The 16,002-nt window shown below is 54.1% G+C and overlaps 8 protein-coding genes across 8 annotated transcripts; 3 read left to right on the top strand and 5 right to left on the bottom strand.

Moving 5' to 3' along the window:
- Positions 1–25: 25 nt before the first annotated feature.
- CSH1_1 (CSG1/SUR1-like protein) lies at positions 26–1,142 on the top strand (the record flags this gene model as incomplete). Its single annotated transcript, XM_064798536.1, has 2 exons — positions 26–223; positions 285–1,142. The coding sequence occupies 2 exons, from the start codon at positions 26–28 to the stop codon at positions 1,140–1,142; spliced, it is 1,056 nt and encodes a 351-aa protein (XP_064662863.1).
- Positions 1,143–1,682: 540 nt separating this feature from the next.
- On the bottom strand, positions 1,683–2,825 carry PCL1 (PHO85 cyclin-1; the record flags this gene model as incomplete). The annotated part of the gene is made up of 1 exon (XM_064798535.1): positions 1,683–2,825. One exon carries the CDS (start codon positions 2,823–2,825, stop codon positions 1,683–1,685), a length of 1,143 nt encoding a protein of 380 aa, XP_064662862.1.
- A 2,577-nt stretch (positions 2,826–5,402) lies between these two features.
- LTR77_001272 (uncharacterized protein) lies at positions 5,403–6,732 on the bottom strand (the record flags this gene model as incomplete). The annotated part of the gene is made up of 4 exons (XM_064798534.1): positions 5,403–6,059; positions 6,124–6,397; positions 6,481–6,532; positions 6,591–6,732. The coding sequence occupies 4 exons, from the start codon at positions 6,730–6,732 to the stop codon at positions 5,403–5,405; spliced, it is 1,125 nt and encodes a 374-aa protein (XP_064662861.1).
- Positions 6,733–7,694: 962 nt separating this feature from the next.
- Positions 7,695–8,961, top strand: LTR77_001271 (uncharacterized protein; the record flags this gene model as incomplete). Its single annotated transcript, XM_064798533.1, has 2 exons — positions 7,695–8,480; positions 8,551–8,961. 2 exons carry the CDS (start codon positions 7,695–7,697, stop codon positions 8,959–8,961), a joined length of 1,197 nt encoding a protein of 398 aa, XP_064662860.1.
- Positions 8,962–9,095: 134 nt separating this feature from the next.
- Positions 9,096–10,481, bottom strand: CTU1 (cytosolic thiouridylase subunit Ctu1; the record flags this gene model as incomplete). The annotated part of the gene is made up of 1 exon (XM_064798532.1): positions 9,096–10,481. One exon carries the CDS (start codon positions 10,479–10,481, stop codon positions 9,096–9,098), a length of 1,386 nt encoding a protein of 461 aa, XP_064662859.1.
- A 406-nt stretch (positions 10,482–10,887) lies between these two features.
- On the bottom strand, positions 10,888–12,182 carry LTR77_001269 (uncharacterized protein; the record flags this gene model as incomplete). The annotated part of the gene is made up of 5 exons (XM_064798531.1): positions 10,888–11,124; positions 11,177–11,869; positions 11,943–12,026; positions 12,083–12,099; positions 12,161–12,182. The coding sequence occupies 5 exons, from the start codon at positions 12,180–12,182 to the stop codon at positions 10,888–10,890; spliced, it is 1,053 nt and encodes a 350-aa protein (XP_064662858.1).
- An 813-nt stretch (positions 12,183–12,995) lies between these two features.
- On the bottom strand, positions 12,996–13,527 carry LTR77_001268 (uncharacterized protein; the record flags this gene model as incomplete). Its single annotated transcript, XM_064798530.1, has 3 exons — positions 12,996–13,076; positions 13,128–13,248; positions 13,319–13,527. The coding sequence occupies 3 exons, from the start codon at positions 13,525–13,527 to the stop codon at positions 12,996–12,998; spliced, it is 411 nt and encodes a 136-aa protein (XP_064662857.1).
- Positions 13,528–14,032: 505 nt separating this feature from the next.
- On the top strand, positions 14,033–15,975 carry LTR77_001267 (uncharacterized protein; the record flags this gene model as incomplete). Its single annotated transcript, XM_064798529.1, has 3 exons — positions 14,033–14,546; positions 14,626–14,899; positions 14,961–15,975. The coding sequence occupies 3 exons, from the start codon at positions 14,033–14,035 to the stop codon at positions 15,973–15,975; spliced, it is 1,803 nt and encodes a 600-aa protein (XP_064662856.1).
- Between the last annotated feature and the right edge of the window lie 27 nt (positions 15,976–16,002).

The following is a 16,002-nucleotide window of genomic DNA, read 5'->3' as shown; positions in this document are numbered from 1 at the left end:
AGCAAGATAATCACCATCCAGAATTATGGCGACCACCAATGGATCAGAGCAAAAGCCCAAGATGCAATACCAAAACCTTGGTTCGAGCGGACTGAAGGTGTCCAAAGTGATTGTTGGAGCCATGAGCTACGGTTCGCCGGATTGGCAAGGGTGGGTGTTGAATGAAGAACAATCCCTCCCACTCCTCAAGCACGCCTACGACTGCGGCATCAACACCTGGGACGTACGTGTCCCTCCTCCCTCGCGCCCCAACTTCCACAACACAGGCTGACTCGTACCACCAGACCGCCGACGTCTACTCCAACGGCGCCTCCGAACGCATCATCGCCAAAGCCATCGACCAATTCTCCATCCCCCGCTCCAACCTCGTCCTCCTCTCCAAATGCTACTTCGGCGTCTCCAAAGACGGCTCTCAACCCCCCATCGCCGCGGTCTCCTCCAACGACGGGCCCATGGTGAACCAAGTCGGGCTGTCGCGGAAACACATCTTCGACGCTGTGGAGGCTTCTGTGAAGAGGCTAGGGACGTATATCGATGTACTGCAGATCCATCGGTTGGATCGCGGGACGCCGAAGAGGGAAATTATGAAGGCGTTGAATGATGTGGTTGAGAAGGGGTGGGTGCGGTATATCGGCGCCAGCTCGATGGCGGCGTGGGAGTTCCAGGAATTGCAGTGGATCGCGAAGACGAACGGCTGGCACGAGTTCATCTCCATGCAGAATTACCACAACCTCATCTACCGCGAGGAAGAGCGAGAAATGATACCCTACTGCAAATCCACCGGCGTGGGCCTCATCCCGTGGTCCCCCGTCGCACGAGGCGCCTTGACACGACCATGGAATCAGCGGGACACGAAACGCGAAGAAACAGACGCTTCGCTCAAACGCATGATCCGATCGCAGGAGAACCAGGTGGACAAGGCGATTATCGATCGCGTGGAAGAGGTGGCGAAGAAGCGGGGCGTGAGTATGGCGTGTATCGCGACGGCGTGGAGTATTCACAAGGGGTGTTGTCCGATTATTGGGTTGAGCTCGAAGGAGAGGGTGGAGCAGGCGGTGGAGAATTCGGTGTTTGAGTTGGGGGAGGAGGAGGTCAAGTATCTTGAGGAACCTTATATGCCCAAGGTTGTACAGGGTTACTAGGGGTGAGAGGTGGTGCTGGGGATGCCGGGAGCAGACAAGACCATCGCATATGCTTGACAGATGCTTGAGCGATGCAAGATGAGCACAGTCTTGATCGGAGCACGGCACGACGAGAACACGAGATAAATGTAAAATGGAACAAGTGCACGATGCATGTGATCAGGAAATCATCTCATTGACTTTACTGATCATCTCTCCTGCTACTTGAGAGCCATCTCACTCCCCTGCATCAGTCCTCATCACCATCACCATCACCACTCCCCACCTCATCTTCTCATAAACACAACCAACGCCATCGCTATGCAGTGGTATAATGCAGGTAAAACAGCTTTCTATCCCAAGTATTCCACCCAGCAAGAGCATCAATCCAGTCGAGCCTCATGCCACACATGCAGTCGTCATCAAGTCGTTTCGTGGTTTGTGATGACGTTCGAATGAAAAAGGAATGTAATAAAACGAGCGGGATAACTCTACCAAGCATCAAGCTGAGTAGGGCCGCGGTAGTGAACGAACGTAGGTGTCGAGAGTGGCGACAAACTTTTAGTACCCAGGTCGGGTGAGCGTGGTGGGCAGGAATTTGCTGAGGAAGCTGCTGGTCTTCATCTTCTTCGCGGGGTGAGGGTCGGTTTGGTCGAGCGGCAGGGCGTGGGTTTGGCTCTGGAGGACGGCCATGGAGGGTCGCTTTTGGACGGGAGGTTGGATGGTGATGAGGGATGGGACCTGGTGGCTGTCGTACTGCTGGATCTGGACGGGAAGGTCCTCGGCGACTGGGATTGCGTAAGGTGAGTTGACGCTGGCTGGCGAGGAGGTCGTGGTGTAGGAGTCGGCAGACGAGTAAGAGGCAGATGACTGGCTGCGGGTTGGTGGCGAGAGCGATGGCGTCCGCGATGGAGCACGCGATGAACCGTTCGACGAGGCAGCGTAGTAGGCTGACCGCGAGGCGTACTGGTTAACGTACGACTGCGATGATTCGTAGTATCTCGCAGCATCCATGGCCGATCGCCGTTGCTGCTCGGCAAGCATATCATGTCTCCTCTGCTCGAGCATCATCATCTCCTGCCGGACCCTCTCCTTCTCGGCTTGCCGAGCTTGCCATTCTCTGATTGTGGCAAGGAAGGGTTCCAGGTGGTAGTACAGGTCGTCCTCGGTGACCCTCAAATCCCAGTCGAGGAGCCCAAGCAGCTGCTTCTCCATGAGGTTGACCTCCGTGAGGCTGAAGCCGAAGCTGTCAAACCCTCGAACAGCAGTGTACCGTGCCCAGTGCTTGTTCTTGGGTGAAGAGTCATTGAGGTTCTTGGCCGCCAGGATAAGCGAGGCAAGGAAGATGCGGTGCGCTGTGCACTTCATGCCTTTGGCAACTGGAGGCAACCGCTGCTGCAGCCTGCTCAGGTAGACCAACGAGGTCATAAGAGTAGGCACCTGGACGTGAGATCTCTCAACGAGCGTGTTGATGAAGAGCTCCAGCGAGGGAAGCTGTGGCTCGCCATATCCAGACATGTGAGGCGGCGTGGTTGGTGGTGTTGGCGGGAGGGTCTTGTCGAGCACAACCTGGTTCTCGCAGCGGATCACCTGCGAAGCCATGTGCGCGAGGTAGGAAACCATATCCTGGGAAACCGGGAGGTAGATGAAATGGTCCAGAGCAGCTGCGTTCTGCGCCGGGGTTGGTGGATTGCAGTAGGCCATGTTGGAGGAGGTTGGTGGCGGTGGTTGCAGTCGTCGAATGTGTAGTTGTTTGGTGGTGGTGGAAGAAGAGGTTGTTGTGTCGTAGACTTATTGATCTTCCGACAATACGATCAATGTCCAGCAATGTGTCGTGAGAATCCTATAGGCTGACAATAGGTTTCTCGAGAGATTGAATTTTCCTGATGGGAAGATGTCGGGTACAATAGTAGAATTAGGCGACAATCGTAGTGCTGGCTCGCAGTGCTCGAAAGTCCAGAATTAGGTGATGATATCTAGATGTGTCGATAGATCGATGGTCGTGACCTGTGGGATTCCCCAAATGTCGATGTGGACTTTGGACTTTTCTTCGAGCCAAGTGAACGAAAGACGAGGAGTTGCAATTAATTCGAAATCCTTCCCGACCAGCGGTGTGGATGTGTCTGGTTTGAGTTGCTGGCGTGGACGACGGACAGGCAACTTTACTCTTTTGGACAAAGAATGGCGGAGGGGCTTTTCGCTGTTCCTGACGAGGCGTAGAATGCAGAAGATGGCGTTCCTGCGGCCCGGATATTGTAATGGCGGAGAGAGGGTGAGTTATTAATTGTCCAGACAGAGTAATGGCGATATAAAGATCGATTGAGTAAGGTAAGTGTCTGGGGCGGCGATGCGACTCTTATTCAAAGGCGCATGCCTCGAGACAAGGCGGAGGGTCCAAAGGAGCCGCTGCAGGAGCTCTGCGAAAGTAGCTCCAGAGGCGGGCCTTGGTATGCGAAGTCCCAGGTAGAGTCGCAAGCATGGGCGCAGGGCAAGCTGATTGGCTGCGCTATCGTCTGGGGTTTTTTAGGCGCGTCTTGAGGGGGCGCTCCGACACCCTGAGAGGATGTTTTAAAGATTGCGTCAAAATAGCGGCGGTGGATAGAGAAGCACCCACTCCCGCGAGTGTTTCAAGTGTTCGAACGTCTCTGACCAACGGCCCGTAGACGCTGGATGTCGTTTCGAGCAGTGTGGGTTTGGCTTTGCTGTCGAGTTTGAGAATGGGTTCTGCGAGCAGCCGGCCAGCGTCTCACTATCTGTATTCACCGCAGGCGCATGCCACTACCTGCTGCAAGGTTTCGCGCAAGCCCGCCCTGGCTTCGTGATGCACAAAGGATCCACAAGCCAGGAGTAGGAGGAGCTGTTCGTTCCAGACTAGAGGAGACGATCGCCAAGCTTCAGGCCTTGCGATACGTGTATCTCATCTGCTGGCCAGTCGCACGAAATGATTCGTCCTGGTGGCTTCAGGCTCGGGAGTAGTTCTGTAATGAGAAGACCAGCTCACGAGGGCGTGGCTGTCGCTTCAGTATTCGCTAGAAGTATCTTCTTGCACGTTGCCCGTTGCCCGTTCGCATTTCGCCTCATCTTGGAACAGCTTTCATGGCGATGCCCACCGTAGCCAGGCTGGGGTCCTGCAGTCGCATGGTATGCACCTGATGAACGTGGTGCATGGCGATAGGTGGCGAGCTGCATGTCTGACCAGCCTCCTTTGGTGTATCCACATCTTCGGCCTCTGCGCGCCTTGCCAGCACGGCAGACGATGCATGTCGCTTTGATGGCTGTGGATGGTCAGTGGTAGAGTCTAGCTCGACGGTCTGAACGCCCTTCTAGAAAGTCGAGGCGATGGTGATCTTCACGTCGAGCGAATGAGATGCGGAGTCGTAACAGGCGTGTGGCTGTGGTCGTGGCTGCGCTCGCTCGGACCGCTTGCTTTTCCTGCTTCGAGCTTCATGTTGCTTCCGGAAGCACACACTTCAAGCAATGAGAATACCACGCGTATCTTCAACGGATGCCCGGCATTGAATCTTTCAGCAACGTTGATCACAAGCTACACGGCCGACTACAGTCAGCAGCGCAAGGTATACCGACATTCCATATCTGCCGGTCGAACAAGGGCGTTCTTCGGGAGATGAGGCTTCATCTGCGCATCCACCACTGACGAGAGACTATGATTGGACCTCTTCTTATACACCGAACGAGCGTTCGTATACTAGTTGGTGGTCATCGGGCCGAGATGACTAGAAGCCTGGAAGTATAGCCTTACCACCACTACAACTGGGAACGGGGCTCGTGGTCACAGGACCTCATTCCACCTGGCCAAAAGGCCACTCGTGCCGGTTGCTGACTCGTCGAGGCTCTTGAGGCGCTCTGCCAGAGAAGATCGTTCTTAGCAGCTCTGGTTTGTTACACCTGGTTCGTTTCAATTTCTAGAGCAGGCGGCTCAAGAAGACAGCCGCCTGTTGTATGTAGCCGCCCGTCAGCCCGGATGCTGAAACAAGCGCCCTCGTGGCGCCTGCTGTGCTATTGCTGGCTCGGAGATGCGACACGAACGATTGCGGCTCTATCCCGATCAACTCAACTTCAATAGGCGGTTGTACCATCTATTGTTGACACACGGCAGCCGCGCTGCGCTCATCATGCGCCTACTGGTTCTCTCCCATCTCTCTCATCAATGAGGAGGGCAGTGAGAGAGGTAAGCCACGGCGAAGAGGCCAACTCCAATTTCTCAACAAGCGACGCACCGCTGTTCGACTTGTCTTGGGTTTCCTTCTGTCGAATACTACTCTACATCGAAGCTTGTATATCCACCAATATCTTGACATGCTTATCCTTCTCATTGATTAGCGGCATATACCCCTCCTTCACCAGATCCTGCATCTTGATCTTCCCGGTAATCATCCCAGCCGGCTTGATCGTCCCTTTGCTCAGCGCATCAAGCACGCCTTCATAATCCTTCCTCTGATACCCCAACACAGATTTGTAAGTCGCCTCGCGGAAGGTAAGCCACATGGGATTGAACGGGATCTCCTTCTCAAAGATCGCCACATTGATCACCGTACCACGCGATCTTACAGCAGTGCAAGACGCCTTCACGGAAGCCGGAACACCCGCGCAGTCGAACACGATGTCCGGGCCATTGACACCACCGCAGATGTCCAACGACCGCTGGACGACGTCTTCACTCGACGGATCGACGATGTAGTGCGCTCCGAAGTCTTTGGCGAAGTCTTGCCGCTTCTTCGCAACTTCGGAGCAGATGACGACTTTCGTTCCGCGCGCAAGAAGGACCTGGATCACTGCGAGACCGATGGGGCCGCCGCCCATGACGAGGCATTTCGGCTCCTTCATGTCTGCGATCGGGGAGGCGTCGACGGCGTGCCAGGCTACTGCTAGCGGCTCGACGAGGGCTCCTACGTCGAGGTTGACGTTTGAGGGCAGAGGCTGTTGAAAATGCGTCAGGGGGCGAGCTTGCCAGAGCCGTTTCCATGATAAAGACTGCACATACCAAAACAGAAATCTGAGGCATAACAACCTCCTCGCTCATCCCTCCGCCCGCTCCGCTCAATCCCACAAACCCGCCCGCGGCGCAGGCATTCTCAGCGCCGACTTTGCAGGCCCCGCACGATGCGCAGTAGACCGTGGGCTGGACGACGACTTGGTCTCCAATCTTGAAGCCGGAGACGTTCTTGCCGATCTCCTTGACGGTGCCGGAGAACTCGTGGCCGATGGTGATGGGAATCTTCTCTTTGGTGACGGGGTGCGGTTCTGTGGGTGAGAAGCTGGGGGTGCTGTGTCAGCTGGATATGGTCTTCTTCAACCATTGGACAGCTTGAAAGGTGGCTCCAGCGTCTTATTGACTTACTTCGGCCCTCCCAAATACTCATGCAAATCCGTCCCGCAGATTCCGACAAAAGCTACGAACCACACGGTTAGCGAATGTCTCAGACACGTTGTGGTTCATGGGCTTAGTACCCGGCTCGACCTTGACCTGCCCTTCGCCGCACACCGGGCGTGAGATATCGTCTTTGATCTGGATGTCTTCTTTCCCATAAAACCGCGCGGCGCGCATTGGTTTCGCGGAGCTGTCTGAGGCGATTTGTCCTGGTACGGCCATGATTTCTAACGAGCAGTGGTATGCTAGTTGAGTGAAAGGATGGAAGAGACTGAGGTGAAGAATGAGGGATCAAGAAATGCACAACAAGAAGTCCGTCATCTACTTACTCTCTACCCACCAGAACTCCTCTCGTGCGCTTGACCGAAGTCTCCAGTCCGGAGAAGCGTCGAAGGCTGGTTGACGCGACTGCGGGGTGTTTGGTGGGGCATTCGAGAAGTTGACTCAGGACAGACGGTGGAGTTGATCGTTCATGAGTTGTGTTCGAAAGACGATTGCAACCAGCGCAAGACGATGCCTAAGCAGCCAGACTTGGAAGAACCACGTCCTCCAATTGCCTGGTGGTATAATGGGTCAAGGAATCCTCTCGTACGACGAGTCTGGTCCCATCGTACGAGACGTCGTTGTTCAATGCTTGGAACTGCGCCGAGTGTTTGACGACAATGCCGCGAATATTATGGCGAAGGCATTCATACCCCTACGGCGGTATCGACAGCTTACAAAGGCCATGATCAGAATAGTACCAGGGACATCGTTGTGGACCTGACCTGCAAGTGTCAGAATGTCAGAAAATGGATCAAACTACGAAGCTGCAAGCCACAAAAAACTCCACCTCGCACAAGTCAGGCATTCTATGGCTTCGGACCAGCCTCGGTAAGCAATAGGCTGTAGACAAACGAGCTGCATTTGTTATGCCGACCACGAGCTACTGCATTGCCATCGTTCGACTCTTGACCGAGTGTTGACCGATGCAGACCCTGTGAACGAGAAGGATTCGTGCCTGAATTATTCAGCTGCAGGAACAAGCATCCTACCGCGAATACGAACCCTGCGCAGCTCACAGTATATAAGGAGCTGGAGAACTGGGCTGGTTGAGGTGCTGTCAATCGAAACACAACAGCTTTCATCTCGAGCAGCATTCCTCGTACAACATTTCCGAACAGACACACAAGATTACCACAATCATGCCCGGCGAAGCGAGACAACTCCTTAAGCATGCCGTCGAGGCAGCGGCAGACGAGGCGAAAACCGGCAAATCGTCTCATGAAGCCGTCAAGGTCGGCGCATACCAAGCCCCTGGCCGCATTGGAGACCCAGGTATGGGCATGGAGCACGATCCAAGAGTCAACCCGAAGTTGCTGGCCGCTGTCAGACCGCTCGGAATGGACAAGTTCCAGGCACCGCCCGGACTGGCCAAATTGACGGAAAACTCGAGTATGGAGGAGATTGCTGAGCTGGTGGATGAATTCGAGCAGGGAATTATGATGGTGTACGGTGGTCATGCCATCTCACTGGACTTGCCCAGTGACAAGGATATGAAAGTTGAGATGACAGAGGAGACAATCAAAGGTGGAGATGGACAAGACATGAAAGTCTACGTTTACCGTCCGTCGAACCAGGGCGACGAGAAGCTGCCCGCTGTCGTCTACACGCATGGCGGCGGCATGGTCCTCGTCGCCACCATGAACCCGGTGCACGACTTCTGGTGCAAGGGACTCGCTTCGCAAGGTCTCGTCGTCGTCATGCCCGACTTCCGCAACGCTTATACGAAGGAGAAGTACAACCATTTTCCGGCTGGACTGAATGACTGCGTCGCGGCTGTCAAGTGGACCTCCGCCAACAAGGACCGTCTCAAGATCCGTAACATTGTCCTGAATGGCGAAAGTGGCGGGGGAAACCTCGCGTGCGCCATCTCTCTGCAGGCCAATCGTGACGGATGGGTGAAAGAGATCTCCGGCGTCTACCCGATTGTGAGTACCTCGTGATACCTCCTGGTCTGTTGTCAGAACCATCAGCTAATGCCATTTCCTCCCGCCCTAGGTGCCATACATCAGCAACCTGTACGGTGCCAGCGCTGAGCGGAAGCTCAAGGAACTCCCCAGCTTGGTTGAGAACCATGGGTACTTTTTGAACAGCTGGAGCAATGCGTTTCTGGGATACTTCTACACCCCAACCGACGAGGGCGCCTCTGACCCTATCGCCTGGCCGTATCATGCTACCGAAGACATGATGAAGGGACTGCCACCTCACGTGGTGGTGATGGACCAGCTGGACCCTTTGCGTGACGAAGGCTTCTCCTACGCTCAGCGGCTGGCCAAGACGGGCGTGCAGGTGAAGTACTCGATGAACATTGGCGTGCTGCATGGGTCTGCGCTCTTATTCCGCAGCGCTCTTCCAGAGCTGCACCTGGGGATGGTGAGGGAGGTCGCTGCGTTCGCCAAGTCCTTGTAGGTAGAGGTGTGCTTGAGATAGCTTCGTAAAGCATACCTGACCACCACTGGCCGCAGAACTGTCCACAATGCCTTTTCTGTGCTAGCTCATCACTTCTAGTAGTGCTGAGCAGGTCATTTCCAGGTTAGAATGCTTCATCCGCCACCACCGACCTCCACGCCAGTCCGTGGGCGAGCTTTGTTCAGCCCTTCCAGCAGAACACATGCTTTGCAGACGCTTTGAGAAGAGAGGTATCCGCATCGCTCACACTGACCAAGCCGCTGCTTCGGCGCAGCCGCATCTCTCGTGGGCTTCCGACCCGACTTCTTCTCCTGCTTGGTGCGAATCGGGACGGCTGTTGCTTTTGACGCGCCATTCTTCTCGTGGTTCTGGCCATAAATCCCGTCGTCGGGTGGAAGCGATGAGTATGCTTCGTGGCTATGGCGGACCCCAATTGAAACTGTCTCCTTTGGATTTGCTGGGAGTGTCACCTCCGTCTCAGGTCCATTGGCTTCTGTCCGCTCATCCTGCTGTAGCTTTTTCTCCATCTCAACCATGCTGTCGCCACCACTATTTGTATTGCTGCTGCCACACCCGCCTTCTGCTTCTTCCTCAGCAGCGTTGGTGGAGCCTGCTGCCTTGCTGTCGCCGCACGCACCCTTGCATTTGCCATCTGCGCCTGGCACCAGCTTCGCCATGTCGACACCAGATCGCACAACATCCAGAATGCTCTCCGGTCGTATACGCTCCAGATTCTTGATCAAAGTCCTGGCCGAGCCACGGAAAGCCTCCGGGCTGTAGATGCACTCCGTGCTGAAGTAGTCGAGTTTCTTGTGGTGTGCATAGAGCACGATCTCCTTCTCATAAGCATACATGAGCGGCTTGGATCGTTTCACATTAGTGAACGACACGGCGCCGTCGTCCTTCGGTGGCGCTGCTGATGGCGTGCTTGTAATAATGCTCGTGGCCCTGCTGAGTCTGGGCAGATCACCTCTAAGCAGATTCATGAGCACTGTCTCCGCAACATCATCTGCGTTATGTCCAGTAACCACGTGTCCGACATTCAGCATAGCCGCGCCTCTATCCAACGCCTGCCGACGGAAGACTCCACAGTATGTGCAATTGCCCTTCTTTCCCACCTGTGCTACTACTTGGTCCATCGACCAGCCGTACAACTCTTCATAGCTCACGATCTTCAGCGGGAGGTCGAGGTCTGCGCTGTTCCGCTTGACGGCTTCCAAGCTGTGGTCGCGGTAGCCTTGAATACCCTCGTCTACTGATAGAAGCACGAGATCCAGATTCCAGCCATGTCTATCGTTCAGCGTCTTCAAGACTGACGCCAGCACTGTGCTGTCTTTCCCACCAGATGCGCCTATCGCTACTCGCTCGCCAGGTTGGAAGAGGTTCGTCGAGGTGATCGTAACGGCGACTTCAGATTCGAAGAGAGCGATGAAGCAGGCTGAGCATATTCGTTGGCCGTTTTTCGGGCGTAGTACTTGTGCTCTTGTGATCTTGCAGATCTCACACTGGTGGGGTGGCATCTTTGGAGGTTGGCATCGATGGTAGCCTCTGAGTCCAGTACTTCTGTGCGGTAAGTAAATAAGAGGACGATGCTAATGAGAGCAAGACGCATGTGAGTTCATAGGTCGCCAAATTCCTGTTGCATGACTTGACACATGGATTGATTAGGTAGAATCGGTTAGTTCTTGGCACTATCCTCATCAAATACGTCGGGTAATAAACATTTCTCGAGATGCATTGCTCTTGGACTACTACGTCCGAGGGAAGGGTGCTTGATATTTGAGTATCATGCTTCGTTGTTCTATCTTAGAGCCTACTTCGCAGCTTTCGCGGCCGTGCATTTCTACGTATACATAAGCCATTGACCCAATGCTACTCCATCGCTGTGTATATCCTTGCAGCATAGCATCAGCATGAGTGAGATGCTCACCTCTGACGGTTGAAGGCGTTTGGCGGATCAGGCTTGTTTCCCAGAATCTTCTCTATCTCCTCCATCACGTCGTCGGTCAGCTTGGGCAACAGCTTCAGTGCTGCGACGTTGTCTTCGATTTGCTTGGTCTTGGTCGCTCCGAGGATGACAGTGCTGACGTTCGGGTTCTTGACACACCACGCAAGGCTGAGCTGTGTTACGTTGCCACCAAGCTTCTCGGCGATCTCAGTGAGCTAGAAAATGGTCAGCCTATGATCATACAGAGACAAGTCGTTCAACGCGTACCTTGCGGACTTTAGCAATCTTCGCCTTGCCCTCCTCGCTCTGCAAAGATGCGATGGTGCCCTCAAAGAAGCTCTTGTTCTTGCTGAACCTCGAGTCCTCCGGGATGCCGTCGTTGTACTTGCCGGTCAACAGTCCCGAGGCCAGCGGGCTCCAGATGGTCGTGCCGTACTGGAACTGCTCGAAGAGAGGGGCGTACTCGACCTCGAATCGCTGGCGGTGGAAAGCGTTGTACTGAGGTTGCTCTGCGATTGGGGCGATGAGATTGTACTTCTCGGCAATCTGGGTGGCCTCCATGATTTGCGTAGCAGACCACTCGCTCGTGCCCCAGTAGTATGCGAGGTTCAAGTTCCTGATGCATTGTGTGAAGCCTTCCACGATCTCCTTCATGGGTGTGCCGACATCGGGCCTGTGGGCGAGAACGATGTCGACGTACGGCTGTTGCATGCGCTGGAGGCAGCTCTTGAGGCCCTCGACAACGTGCTTGCGCGACAAACCACGAGTGTTTGGTTCCTTCCTGCCGGTGCCGAAGAAGACCTTGGTAGACAGCACGTACTCGTCTCTGGGCCATGCGAGCTCTTTCAGGGCCTGGCCCATCTCAATCTCACACTGGCCATTGGCGTAGACCTCAGCTGTGTCGAAAAAGTTGATGCCATTGTTGAATGCCGTCTCGAGGCACTCCTTGACGATGTTGCCCTACACGCAGTAATGGTCAGCATTTATTGTGGCTGCAACGAGACTGTTCGCGAGCTGGGGTAAATTGTCATACCTTCTCAGTTCCACCGTAGGTCAACCATCCTCCCAGAGACAACACAGAGACCTTGAGACCGGTTGGTCCAAGGTAGCGGAATTGCTAGAAAGCTGGTCAGCATCTGAATTCATGACCCAAAGTTCGTGTTTTGATCGTACCATGTCCTTAGGGTTGACTACAATATACAAGTCAGCGGCGTGCCTTTACTTTGAATGCCTTGCGAGGTCAGTCCTTACACTTGCTCTCTACGGCAGACATCTTGGCGGTGGTGTTGTTGTCTGGTTGAGTGGGTGTTGTAGTTCGGTATGGGGTTGAGTGTTGTCAAAGTTCAAGAAGTCGGTGTCGAAGAAGACATTTTGTGGTTGCCGTTCCTGCAACCATTGCGTCAATCGTTCATTTGTGTCGCACCTTCCCAATCGAGCTTGGATGGAACGGGAAACAAGCTAGCCATCTCTAGAAGTGAGTGCTGCAGATCGAAGCTTTTCAACTGCCGCTCCACTAATCGATATAGCCGCACGCTCATTCTCTACGGAGATAGGCTGTATCACCGTGGTCAATGATCAGTTATGTAGAGGCTGATGATGATCAACCAAGTGAATGTCTGCGGACGGCGCATGAATGCAATTAGACTCCTAGGGTAGCTTTGAATATGTGTGAAGCTGTTTGATAAGAGTACAAGATGGTGTATATGTCCCTCCAAGCTGTCGACAGTGAAATCGGCCCACCAGGTCAGAGTGAGCCGTGTAAGGGACCTTCTCGCAAACAATGACCGCACGGTGACGAGAGTGATGTGGCCGTTTTGATCACAACCTCGTCTCGGAGAAGACTTTTAGATGTCTCTAGGTAGCCCCCTTCCACTAATCTGTTGCTCAAGCGAGGGATAGTGAAAGCGGCTCAACGGGCTTGAGCAAGTCATCTGATAAATCTTCTCATAGGCAGGAAAAGCCTACCCACAAGAGTGATGTAGCCTTTTCGGGCTGACTGGATTTGGGAGAAGGCTGCCAGATATGTCCGCTGGTCCGCTTTCACTGTCTGCCACTTGCCCTCCTACGAGGCTAGATGAAGCACTCCTTACTGCTTTTCCTTCTCGATAGTCGTGTTCGATATGCGTGACGCATTGAGAGCGCATGGCACTCCTGCGTAGATTCCTGTCTGCATGTGTTGTGAGCAAGGTATTCAGTCGTATCTTCGGGCACACCGTACCTGGTAGATTGCCTCCATAATCTCCTCGGGCGTGCATCCATTGTTCAGTGCTCCCTTGACATGCACCGAAAGCTCCTGATCGCATTTGAGCGCTGTCAACAAAGACACCGTAATCAGAGACCTATCGATGGGCAGCGATGTCAGTCGGTGCTAGGACGTTACAGGGCCTAACCCGTTGGTATCGTACATACCGAGTCTTCAACTCCAGTCCCGGTCTGGACCAGCACATTCCCCAGCCTGCGGATGCCGCCAACGATTGGATCGGTTGTTGCAGTGCAGGCGCCGTTCTTGAGTTCTTAACATGATCTGATCCGAGCACCTGTTCGCGAATCTTCATGCCTTCATCGTAGATCACTTTCTCGGCCTGCTCTATGGCCTTGCGATCTGGTTGGCCAGACATGGCTCTTTCTTGCTATGTTCGGTCGAGGCTATGAATGGAGACGACCGGGAACTGTGAATATAGCTTCTTTTCTTTCTCGCTTGCAGTGACAATGGAAAGAGAAGAAGAACTCGCCGGAACCGCTTACATCTATCAGGACCTGTTGGAGAACCTCCGCCTTCGGGAGCTGCTGCCCTCGGGTCCTTGCTGTAGCACTGATTGATCCTTCTTTCTCGCGAACAGACTGCGACGGCGGAACTACTACACCGAGAGTGCATGGCCTGCATCGATTCGCGTATACCAGAGGGAGCAGTGTGAGGAGAAGAGAAGAGAGTCCCAGAAAAGAGAACATCTCCTGAGATTGTGGCTGTGGTGGCAGTGCTACAGACAGATTTAGATTTCAAATGCGTGCGTCCATTGTCGCACGACCATCACCATCAGCTCTGATGTCCAGCAATGATAGAAGAACTTTGGACTCGACAATGACTATCTCTCGGCTGCCCAGATCAAATTTGCTACCAACGACATGGTCAGCGTTTCCCCTCGCCTGAAGGACTGTCTTGAAGACGACGAACAAGACTCCGTCGACCCTCGCTTTGTATTTGGCTTCCGCTCCGTGTCGTTGGACTCCTCTGGCTACGAACAATATGAACAAGATGATCACAGGCCTTGGTCGGCCGGTGGCGACCCGACAGCGAACAGAAAGAAGCAACGACTCCGGCAAAGCAGCCAAAGGCTAGAGCAGCTGGAAACCTTCCAGTACCGGACATGTGCAGATGGAAACCTCTTCCGGTTGTTCGAGCTGTATCCAGGTGTTGGCGGACGACCGGTTGAGGGCCGTCTCAGCTTCGAGCATTCAAATCGTGTTGAACGGGACTACACATGCTTGTCCTACTGCTGGGGCGACATCGTCGAACGGCCAGTGGATATTGTCTGCGATGGCTTCAAGCTCCCTGTGACCTCAAATCTATTAGCGGCATTGCAATGTCTTCGGAAGCCCAAGAGCAGTTTCTACATTTGGTGTGATCAGCTCTGCATCAGTGAGTTCGTCCTTGAGCAAGGGACATTATTAGACATAGTCTAAGATACTTGCTGACTTGTTCTCTTTACCTGCAAAAGATCAGGCAGACCTGAACGAGTGCAGCCGGCAAGTGGCGATCATGCACGACATCTTCTCGCAGGCCAAAGACGTGATAGTGTGGCTGGGAGAGGAAGACGACAAGTCCGGGAAGCTGTGCGAATACGCCAGAAAAATGCGCCGTGGCGAAGACAGCCCTAAGCAAACGTTGAAGCGCATCTTGACTCCTCGCCAACTTCAAGATGCGATCCAAAAGCTGCTGCAGCGACCGTGGTTTCAGAGAGTTTGGACAATCCCAGAGGTGGCGAACGCACGGTATGACAAAACCCTGCTATGTTCGAGATACTTGCTGACCCTTGTACCCTTCTGTTCGTAGCTTTACCATTGTTCAGATAGGTAATGACCAGCTTTCATGGGATAACTTTGTCCGCTTGATCAAAGACGTCCCTCTACCTCCAGCAGGTGGATTCGACAAGCAGGCCGCCTTACTGGGCAACCCCAGGCAACGGATCGCCATTCTCTCACAGATGAGCGCAAGCCAGAAGGCTGGGCTTCGCCATACGGACATCACACAACTTCTGATACTCGGGAAGGCCAGTAAAGCGAGCTTCGACCTCGACTACGTGTACGCATTCTACGGTCTCACCTGGCTAAGAACGTTCCCAGACTATCAGATGCCAACTGAGGTACTATACGCGGAGATAATACAATACTACGTCAATAGCATCCGCTGGGATGCCTCATACTCCAACGTCCACGATCTGTCCGAAGATAGACGAACGCACCAGCTCATGAGCGTCCTGTACAGCGCAGGTGCACTCCACCAACACTACACCCTTCCATCTTGGATTCCGGACTGGACTTTCGGCTGGCATCTCGCTCCGATATGGTGCCGGGCATCCTCCAATATCGTCACAGCATCTGGCAAAGATGAATGGTCGGCTGGCGTGCGCTGCGACTTCCGAGCTGGCGGCAGGGAGTGCGGTGAGTTTGACGTACTGCCAGGTCCTTTTGGTATGCACAAGCTGCGTGTGTCTCTTATCATTTTCGACACGATTACCATCACAAGCGAGACAACTCCAGCATCCACACCCGGTGCCGAAGTGAACTCCGCCATGCAACCGGATCCCACGATGAGATACGGGCGAGCTTTTTTGCGGACTGCGAAGGGCTACATTGGCCTTGCGACACCAGGAATCGAAGCGGGCGACGACGTCGCGGTGTTGCTCGGTGGCGACGTTCCAGTCGTCATCCGTCCTTGCGGCAATCACGATCCGGACACTAGGGCATACAAGTTGCTTTGTGAGACCTTTCTTCTCGATGAAGGCGTAATGCATGGCGACATTGTGCGCGAGACGTGGCCATTGGCAGAGGATGTTGTCTTTCTGTGAGCTCGCAATTGCAAGAACAGGCCACTC

The sequence above is a fragment of the Saxophila tyrrhenica genome, assembly GCF_035928015.1.
Source record: "Saxophila tyrrhenica strain CCFEE 5935 chromosome Unknown scaffold_2, whole genome shotgun sequence".
NCBI lineage: Eukaryota > Fungi > Ascomycota > Dothideomycetes > Mycosphaerellales > Extremaceae > Saxophila > Saxophila tyrrhenica.
The sequence above is the reverse complement of the archived record's forward strand: the minus strand, read 5'-3'. Positions and strand labels throughout refer to the sequence as shown.